This window comes from Panthera uncia, chromosome D1, assembly GCF_023721935.1.
Source record: "Panthera uncia isolate 11264 chromosome D1, Puncia_PCG_1.0, whole genome shotgun sequence".
In the NCBI taxonomy this organism is placed as follows: Eukaryota; Metazoa; Chordata; class Mammalia; order Carnivora; family Felidae; genus Panthera; species Panthera uncia.
In genome coordinates, this window is record NC_064808.1 from 51,897,139 (window position 1) to 51,907,624 (window position 10,486).

Consider the following 10,486-nt stretch of genomic DNA (forward strand, 5'->3'; position numbering starts at 1 on the left):
ATTACACAATGAGGAAGAAAAGGATAAATGATGAAAATAATTATTTCCAAATTAAAAATTTCTGTTTTAAAGACTAAGCGGTAATACCAAATATATACATGAAAAATATAAATGTCATTTTTGATGGAGTTAGGTAAAATGAGCATTTTGAAAATTTTCCTTAAATAATAACTTTAAGAAAATCAAGTTTTTATAAAATATCAACCAATTAGTTGTGGACTAGTATCTTGTGTGTGTGTGTGTGTGTGTGTGTGTGTGTGTAGTACATATACAATGTATATATTATGTTAGATACTTTTTGTACTTTGTGTCACTTTAGCTTCAGGTTATTTTATGTGAGGGTGGTATTAAAATAAAACCCATAAACACCTCTTATAGAAACACTGTTGTCAAGGGTGAGAATAATAAACAAAACATAGTAATACAAATAATGATAATACTAATGGCTAACAATTATTTTGTATTTATTGCAAACAACATCCTGGGAACTATGCTGATGACTTTAGAAGCATCATATAATTAAGTCTTCATGCTTAATCTCTGAAATGAAACTATGACTATGTTTGGAAAGTAAAGAAATTGAGGCCACTGAAACTTACGCATCAAAGATAGAAGTAGGAGTGGAATCAAGTTCTGTTTAACTGTTCAAATCATATATGAAAAGACAGGACAAAAGGAAACAACTACAAGATGACTCTCAAAGCAAGTGAAAAAACCAATAGAACCCAGGAGGTGACAGTGGGCAGCCTCTCCGGGCTGCAGGAGGTTTTTTCCTTCAAGTTTACATCACAGTTGGGTCTATGTAAACCTAAATATATTTGTGAGAAACGCCACACAAAAATTTAGGAGGAAGGTTTTTGTAGCCACATTTATTTCTATGTATAAAACCAGGACTTAATCTTATGATATGATTCTGGATCTTTGCAGTATTTTGATGAAATCACAGGATATCACAATACGGTTTTTGTAATGCAATGAAAATTTGCATAATTTCTGAAGAGGAAAAAAAAAGAAAAAGAAGAACATTGGGGGGGGGGGATGCAAAATAAGGAGAGAGAAACCAATACAGGGACACCTAGAGATAAAAAAGGAATAAGAATCATCAAAGAAAGAGCCATATAAATGATAAAGGGTAACCAGTACATGTCCAAAAAAATACAGCATGCCCTATAAATTCTACTTTAAATCATCTACTGACACCAGTTATTAAAAATCACATATAAAGACTCTGATATGCCCTCACTTACCATATAAATTGGATAACAAAGCTTAAGCTTTCAGTCTCTGAATTCATTAAAATACTTACAGAATGGACCCCCTTCCCCCCCAAAAAATAAACACTGTCAAGCACATTTAAATTTACTAAATTTAATATCACAAGGCATTTCTCTGCTCAGAAGTTCCATCTATATACATATTCCATTTTAATTCTTTATTTTTGCAATATTATTTTCTTCACACGGTCATAAATCTGTTTGGTTCTGACTCCGTATATGACAGGGTTGAGCATTGGTGGCACTACAACATAAAGATTGGCCAGGAGTATGTGGATATAGCGGGGGACGTTATGGCCAAAGCGATGTGTCATAAAGGAAAAGAGGGCTGGTGTATAGAAGGCAAGAATTACACAAACATGAGAACCACATGTGCTGAGGGACTTGAGTCGGGCTTCGCGGGAAGGAAGATGGAAAACGGCATAGAGTATCTGAACATAAGAAAGGGCAATGGCTATGATGTCAAATACTAGGATTGAAATAGCACCCAGGCCATAGATGATATTGATCTTGATGCTGGCACAAGACAGACGAGCCAGACCCATGTGTTCACAATAGGTATGGGGAATGATATGATTCCCACAGAAGGGCAGTCGCAAAATAAGAAACACAAATGGAATAACAGAAATAAATGACCTCACTAACACACCAACACCAATCACAGAGACAACCTTGTTGGTGAGAATGGTGCTATATCGAAGTGGGTTGCATATGGCCACATAGCGGTCATAAGCCATTGCCAACAGGACTGCTGACTCCATACCAGTGAAGTTGTGGATAAAAAACATCTGGGTGAGACAAGCATCGAAGATTATCTCCCTGAGACTAAACCAGAAGATCCCAAGCATCTTGGGGATGGTAGCTGTGGACAGACCCAAATCAATGGTAGCCAACATGGCCAGGAAGTAGAACATGGGCTGGTGTAGGCTGCTGTCAACCTGGACCACAAACAAAATAGTGAGGTTTCCTATGAGTGCAATCATGTACACAGCGCAAAAGGGAAAGCCAATCCACATGTGGACAGTTTCCAGTCCTGGGATCCCCAGCAGCAAAAAGAAGGAGGGATGAAACTGGGTGTCATTGGGAAGGGACATGTTGATAGGTAACGCATAAATCCATGTTCTTACAATTATATGTTCGTTAATCCTCAGGACACAAGGTAAAACTCTGCAACGTTTTAAACCTAAAGAAAAATAAGATCATACAATTTTGTACATTCTCCTCTTCAGTTAATTCACACAATTAAAATGTACAATCAGAAATCCATCTTGAGCAACGTGAGGAAGTGAATTCTCAGTGAAAACCTTTGGAAGCAGTTATGCAGTGGATTATAATAAAATTTTTTTCATAATATATTCATCTTTGTTAGCAACTTTCTTTTTTCTTTTTTAATTTGCAATGGTCTCACCACTGGTATTAGGCTAAGATTTTGCCTTAATACCTACTTCATTAATTATCTTCTGTCATCACCAACATAATTTACTTTCAATTTTGGCATATACAGAGTTGTGCTGGCCTATGTAAATAGTTATTTCTGTTGGTTCCATTTGGTTAGATGGTAACACATAGGTGTTGACATACAAGATGGGTAACAAGTGTTAATGAACACAGATTCATTAAAATGTAGTCTCAACTATTAGAAATAAGTCTTTAGGATTAAAATCCATCCATTTGTTAATATTTATTCATTATTATTACAAAATAAGAAGCAAATGTGGTGAAAACAAAAGCAACTACCATTTTTTTTATTTAAAAAAAATTTTTTAACGTTTTTTTATTTATTTTTGAGACAGAGAGAGACAGAGCATGAACGGGGCAGGGGCCGAGAGAGAGGGAGACACAGAATCAGAAGCAAGCTCCAGGCTCTGAGCCATCAGCCCAGAGCCCGACGCGGGGCTCAAACTCATGGACCGCGAGATCATGACCTGAGCTGAAGTCGGACGCTTAACCGACTGAGCCACCCAGACGCCTCGCAACTACCATTTTTGAAGGTACTGCCTATTACTTTCCACGTTGTCGGCACCTATGCAAGTACCAGCTCTAATCTTTATAAACACATATAGGAGAACATAGTTAACCATATTTTTACATGTGGATCTGAACCTTAAATAGTTTAAAACCCTTGTCAAACGCTTGAAGTGCTTGTAGTTCTGGAGCTGTGGAAAGAAGGTAGAGAGGAAATAATTAAATTGGAATGGAGAGAGATTGGAAATAAGGAAAAGCTGACTCATGCCTCAGTCACGTCAGATCCACACAGTTTCCCTTTGTCCACACACATTCACACAAACACATAATCTCTTTTAAACTCACATCCCTCTGAATAAGAGATATCAATGTCTTCATTATAAATCTCAGGCAGTCATTATTTTAAGAGTTAAGATGCATGACAAATATGTTGAAGAAAAGACCAGGTGGCATATTCTGAGCAAGCTGAATCTATCATATCCAAAGCTACCCAAGCTGTTCTACATGTTCATGTACTTTATGTCATTTGTTAGAGTATTTCTGAAGCACTTGATCATTCATTACATGTAATTGTTTTCTGGTAAAAAGTGTCTTTTCATGATTTTATATCATTGGAGGATTCCAGAGGAGCAGTAGTAATTATGATCCCAGTTTCAGTTAGACAATCAGAGTATTAGCCAGACATTGTTGTATGAGAAGCAGAGGCAAGAAGTGTCATGTCTGTGATAAACAACTAATAGAGGGAGTAGTACCATGTGGGTGAGGAAAGCTGGAACTCCTGGGAAGAAATGGTAGACATTTGAAAAGGAAGGAAGCTAAAAATAATAGATATTATTTGTTTTTTTTTTAAGTTTATTTATTGATTTTGAGAGTGAGAGATCATGCAAGAGAGAGCATGAGTAGGGGAGGAGCAGAGAGAGAGGGACAAATGGAAATCCCAAGCAGGCTCTGCACTGTCAGTGCAGAGCCCCAATAAGGGCTTGATCTTATGAACTGTGAGGCCATGACCTGAGCTGAAAACAAGACTCAGAAGCTTAGCCTACTGAGCCACCCAGGTGCCCCTAGATGTTATTTGTAGGGGATGCTCTGTGACATGACTGTAAGAATAGTCTCTCTTCTATAATCCTCTGGCCTTGTAATGGAATGGTGAATAAAAAGGCATGATGTGATCAACACAAGAATAGAAAGTAGGATTCAATTATGGGAGCTGAATTTTCTATGATTTATCAATGTAAGCAAAGTGCCAATGGCAGATTCTTTTATTAAATAATTTTTTTATATTCTTCAGTAACATCTCAGAAGATCAAAATTGTAGGCAATAGTCTCAGAAAGCTACAAAAACAAAACCCAAACAAACAAACAAACAAAAAGGGTGATGCTACTTTTCAAGTAGATTTAAAATCAGTACATTTATCTCTGTCCTCATGGGATCATTTTTGGGGTTTATTACGACACAATACTTTACAGTGCTTAAAAGCATGAGCTCTATAGTTTGACCAATTGTGTCAAAACTCAGTTTCCTGACTTAGTCCCTCTATAATCAAAGGAGACTAAATAACAAGCACTTTTCATCTATAAAATAGAGATTAGAGATAATAAAGATTAAAACCCTAAGTATGTTGTTAGTTTTAAACAGATAATTTTTTAAAACACTCTGAACCATGTTCCAAAGATACTAATTATCCATCATTCTTTAGATATCAGGCAGACTAATTTTTCTAAAATGCCCATTGAATGGATTCAGGCTGAAATCCAAATGCTTTTCCTAGAATTATATGGTTTTTCCTAATGTAATCCTACTCATTCTCTAAACTTCAGTCCTAGTCCTCTATCCCCTACACTTATCCCATGGCTCTTCTCTTCCTTTCCTATCCCTCTCTTTCCCTTCAGCCATCACTGTGACATAAGGAGGCTCTGTGAGCTGGGAGATGGGGAAGACTCACCAGAATGAGCACCAGGATAGAATCCTGTCTCTGTTTTATCTCAACCTGCTCAGTCTTTTTTTTTTTTTTTTTAATGTTTTTATTTATTTTTGAGACAGAGAGAGACAGAGCATGAGCAGGGAAGGGGCAGAGAGAGAGGGAGACACAGAATCGGAAACAGGCTCCAGGCTCCGAGCCATCAGCCCAGAGCCTGACGCGGGGCTCGAACTCACGGACCGCGAGATCGTGACCTGGCTGAAGTCGGACGCTTAACGGACTGCGCCACCCAGGCGCCCCTCAACCTGCTCAGTCTTTATGAGGGTGCTGCTCTTTGCCTGTGAGGAGCCTTTAACAGGAAATTCCCTATAGCCAGTTTTGTAAAAACACACAAGGTCTCTGAGGAATCTAATTTCTAATTCTGACTCAAAAAGAGAGAACCAATAGGGAGCTATGGCTTCTGAGAAAATGAAGGCAGAATAGCGAGGTTTAAGTCAGCAAGATGACGGAATAAGAGGACCCAGGACTCTTCCCAATACGAAAACACAGATTGAACAAGCATTGATGGATGAAAAGACCTATACGAGAGTTCCGGAATTCAGTTGAGAGATTACAGGATCCTGGTGGCTCATACAACAAGAATAGACAAATGGAAAAGGATTAGAAGAAAAGTTTCACCTGACCCACATCCCCTCTCCCCCAACCTGGCACTATTCTGCGCCAAGAGAGATTCCCTCAGCCCATTAGTTCTCCCGTGGTGGAAAGAGTGTGGTGGAAAGAGTGAGCAACTCTGCCCCTGCACACCTTATGTGTATCCACACAAACATAGTTCTCATTATTCTCAATAGCTATGTTCTATAACACTGAATTATGTTCTTGAACACTGAATTAGAAAATTTGGAACCATTGCTCTTAGGGGAAATCTAGAGTAAGATTCCTACAAGCATCTTGTCACAATATTTTTGTCAATCAGCCAATACACAAACTTTTTTTAAATGTGTGTTTCTGTGAAAATACACCTCCTTTAATACATAGTTCTTACAAATGATTAATTGTACAGTCCTTAAATGATTGAAAACCGGGGGCTGTGGATGCCACTTATGTTGGTTCCTTCCGCAAAGTCTTTATAGGACAAGCCAGTCTCATTGGTGTTGATACTTGTTTTCCACGTACTGCTTACTGCTTAATGCCATTTAATAGGCATTTGAAGAACTCATCTGCAGCCTCCTGATTAGCAAGACCTGCCTGAGGCCTGAGCTCCAAGTTTAACATTGTATATTCTTTGTTGCCTTTTTTTTTCACTATATGAAGTTTATTGTCAAATTGGTTTCCATACAACACCCAGTGCTCATCCCAAAAGGTGCCCTCCTCAATACCCAACACCCACCCTCCCCTCCCTCCCACCCCCCCATCAACCCTAGTTTGTTCTCAGTTTTTATGAGTCTCTTATGCTTTGGCTCTCTCCCACTCTAACCTCTTTTTTTTTTTTTCTTCCCCTCCCCCATGGGTTTCTGTTAAGTTGATTCTCAGGATCCACATAAGAGTGAAACCATATGGTATCTATCTTTCTCTGTATGGCTTATTTCACTTAGCATCACACTCTCCAGTTCCATCCACGTTGCTCCAAAAGGCCATATTTCATTCTTTCTCATTGCCACGTAGTATTCCATTGTGTATATAAACCACAATTTCTTTATCCATTCATCAGCTGATGGACATTTAGGCTCTTTCCATAATTTGGCTATTGTTGAGAGTGCTGCTATAAACATTGGGGTACAAGTGCCCCTATGCATCATTACTCCTGTATCCCTTGGGTAAATTCCTAGCAGTGCTATTGCTGGGTCATAGGGTAGGTCTATTTTTAATTTTCTGAGGAACCTCCACACTGCTTTCCAGAGCGGCTGCACCAATTTGCATTCCCACCAACAGTGCAAGAGGGTTCCCGTTTCTCCACATCCTCTCCAGCATCTATAGTCTCCTGATTTGTTCATTTTGGCCACTCTGACTGGCGTGAGGTGATATCTGAGTGTGGTTTTGATTTGTATTTCCCTGATAAGGAGCGACGTTGAACATCTTTTCATGTGCCTGTTGGCCATCCGGATGTCTTCTTTAGAGAAGTGTCTATTCATGTTCTCTGCCCATTTCTTCACTGGGTTATTTGTTTTTCGGGTGTGGAGTTTGGTGAGCTCTTTATAGATTTTGGATACTAGCCCTTTGTCCGATATGTCATTGGCAAATATCTTTTCCCATGCGGTTGGTTGCCGTTTAGTTTTGTTGGTTGTTTCCTTTGCTGTGCAGAAGCTTTTTATCTTCATAAAGTCCCAGTAATTCACTTTTGCTTTAAATTCCCTTGCCTTTGGGGATGTGTCGAGTAAGAGATTGCTACGGCTGAGGTCAGAGAGGTCTTTTCCTGCTTTCTCCTCTAAGGTATTTATGGTTTCCTGTCTCACATTCGGGTCCTTTATCCATTTTGAGTTTATTTTTGTGAATGGTGTGAGAAAGTGGTCTAGTTTCATTCTTCTGCATGTTGCTGTCCAGTTCTCCCAGCTCCATTTGTTAAAGAGACTGTCTTTTTTCCATTGGATGTTCTTTCCTGCTTTGTCAAAGATGAGTTGGCCATACATTTGTGCGTCTAGTTCTGGGGTTTCTATTCTATTCCATTGGTCTATGTGTCTGTTTTTGTGCCAATACCATGCTGTGTTGCTGATGACAGCTTTGTAGTAGAGGCTAAAGTCTGGGATTGTGATGCCTCCTGCTTTGGTGTTCTTCTTCAAAATTACCTTGGCTATTCGGGGCCTTTTGTGGTTCCATATGAATTTTAGGATTGCTTGTTCTAGTTTCGAGAAGAATGCTGGTGCAATTTTGATTGGGATTGCATTGAATGTGTAGATAGCTTTGGGTAGTATTGACATTTTGACAATATTTATTCTTCCAATCCATGAGCAGGGAATGTCTTTCCATTTCTTTATATCTTCTTCAATTACCTGCATAAGCTTTCTATAGTTTTCAGCATACAGATCTTTTACATCTTTGGTTAGATTTATTCCTAGGTATTTTATGCTTCTTGGTGCAATTGTGAATGGGATCAGTTTCTTCATTTGTCTTTCTGTTGCTTCATTGTTAGTGTATAAGAATGCAACTGATTTCTGCACATTGATTTTGTATCCTGCAACTTTGCTGAATTCATGTATCAGTTCTAGCAGACTTTTGGTGGAGTCTATCGGATTTTCCATGTATAATATCATGTCATCTGCAAAAAGCGAAAGCTTGACTTCATCTTTGCCAATTTTGATGCCTTTGATTTCCTTTTGTTGTCTGATTGCTGATGCTAGAACTTCCAGCACTATGTTAAACAACAGCGGTGAGAGTGGGCATCCCTGTCGTGTTCCTGATCTCAGGGAAAAAGCTCTCAGTTTTTCCCCGTTGAGGATGATGTTAGCTGTGGGCTTTTCATAAATGGCCTTTATGATCTTTAAGTATGTTCCTTCTATCCCGACTTTCTCAAGGGTTTTTATTAAGAAAGGGTGCTGGATTTTGTCAAAGGCCTTTTCTGCATCGATTGACAGGATCATATGGTTCTTCTCTTTTTTTTTTGTTAATGTGATGTATCACGTTGATCGATTTGCGAATGTTGAACCAGCCCTGCATCCCAGGAATGAATCCCACTTGATCATGGTGAATAGTTCTTTTTATATGCTGTTGAATTCGATTTGCTAGTATCTTATTGAGAATTTTTGCATCCATATTCATCAGGGATATTGGCCTGTAGTTCTCTTTTTTTACTGGGTCTCTGTCTGGTTTAGGAATCAAAGTAATACTGGCTTCATAGAATGAGTCTGGAAGTTTTCCTTCCCTTTCTATTTCTTGGAATAGCTTGAGAAGGATAGGCATTATCTCTGCTTTAAACGTCTGGTAGAACTCCCCTGGGAAGCCATCTGGTCCTGGACTCTTATTTGTTGGGAGATTTTTGATAACCGATTCAATTTCTTCGCTGGTTATGGGTCTGTTCAAGCTTTCTATTTCCTCCTGATTGAGTTTTGGAAGAGTGTGGGTGTTTAGGAATTTGTCCATATCTTCCAGGTTGTCCAATGTGTTGGCATATAATTTTTCATAGTATTCCTTGTAATTGTTTGTATCTCTGAGGGATTGGTTGTAATCATTCCATTTTCATTCATGATTTATCTATTTGGGTCATCTCCCTTTTCTTTTTGAGAAGCCTGGCTAGAGGTTTGTCAATTTTGTTTATTTTTTCAAAAAACCAACTCTTGGTTTCGTTGATCTGCTCTACCGTTTTTTTAGATTCTATATTGTTTATTTCTGCTCTGATCTTTATTATTTCTCTTCTTCTGCTGGGTTTAGGCTGCCTTTGCTGTTCTGCTTCTATTTCCTTTAGGTGTGCTGTTAGATTTTGTATTTGGGATTTTTCTTGTTTCTTGAGATAGGCCTGGTTTGCGATGTATTTTCCTCTCAGGACTGCCTTCACTGCATCCCAAAGCGTTTGGATTGTTGTATTTTCATTTTCGTTTGTTTCCATATATTTTTTAATTTCTTCTCTAATTGCCTGGTTGACCCACTCATTCTTTAGTAGGGTGTCCTTTAACCTCCAGCCTTTTGGAGGTTTTCCAGACTTTTTCCTGTGGTTGATTTCAAGCTTCATAGCATTGTGGTCTGAAAGTATGCATGGTATAATTTCAATTCTTGTAAACTTATGAAGGGCTGTTTTGTGACCCAGTATATGATCTATCTTGGAGAATGTTCCATGTGCACTCGAGAAGAAAGTATATTTGTTGCTTTGGGATGCAGAGTTCTAAATATATCTGTCAAGTCCATCTGATCCAATGTATCATTCAGGGCCCTTGTTTCTTTATTGACTGTGTGTCTAGATGATCTATCCGTTTCTGTAAGTGGAGTGTTAAAGTCCCCTGCAATTACCACATTCTTATCAAGAAGGTTGCTTATGTTTATGAGTAATTGTTTTATATATTTGGGGGCTCCTTTATTCGGCACATAGACATTTATAACTGTTAGCTCTTCCTGATGGATAGACCCTGTAATTATTACATAATGCCCTTCTTCATCTCTTGTTACAGCCTTTAATTAAAATCTAGTTTGTCTAAGTATGGCTACTCCAGCTTTCTTTTGGCTTCCAGTAGCATGATAAATAGTTCTCCATCCCCTCACTCTCAATCTAAAGGTGTCCTCAGATCTAAAATGAGTCTCTTGTAGACAGCAAATAGATGGGTCTTGTTTTTTTATCCATTCTGATACCCTATGTCTTTTGGTTGGCGCATTTAATCCATTTACATTCAGTGTTATTATAGAAAGATA

At 38.5% G+C, this 10,486-nt stretch overlaps 1 protein-coding gene across 1 annotated transcript; it reads right to left on the bottom strand.

The window, feature by feature from the left end:
* Nucleotides 1-1,432: 1,432 nt before the first annotated feature.
* On the bottom strand, nt 1,433-2,441 carry LOC125916863 (olfactory receptor 52E2-like). The gene has a single exon (XM_049623125.1). It carries the CDS (start codon nt 2,366-2,368, stop codon nt 1,433-1,435), a length of 936 nt encoding a protein of 311 aa, XP_049479082.1. The 5' UTR covers nt 2,369-2,441.
* Nucleotides 2,442-10,486: the final 8,045 nt, after the last annotated feature.

Coding starts and splice junctions, on each gene's coding strand:
- LOC125916863 (XM_049623125.1), bottom strand. CDS start 2,368: ATGTCCCTTCCCAATGACACCCAGTTTCATCCCTCCTTCTTTTTGCTG.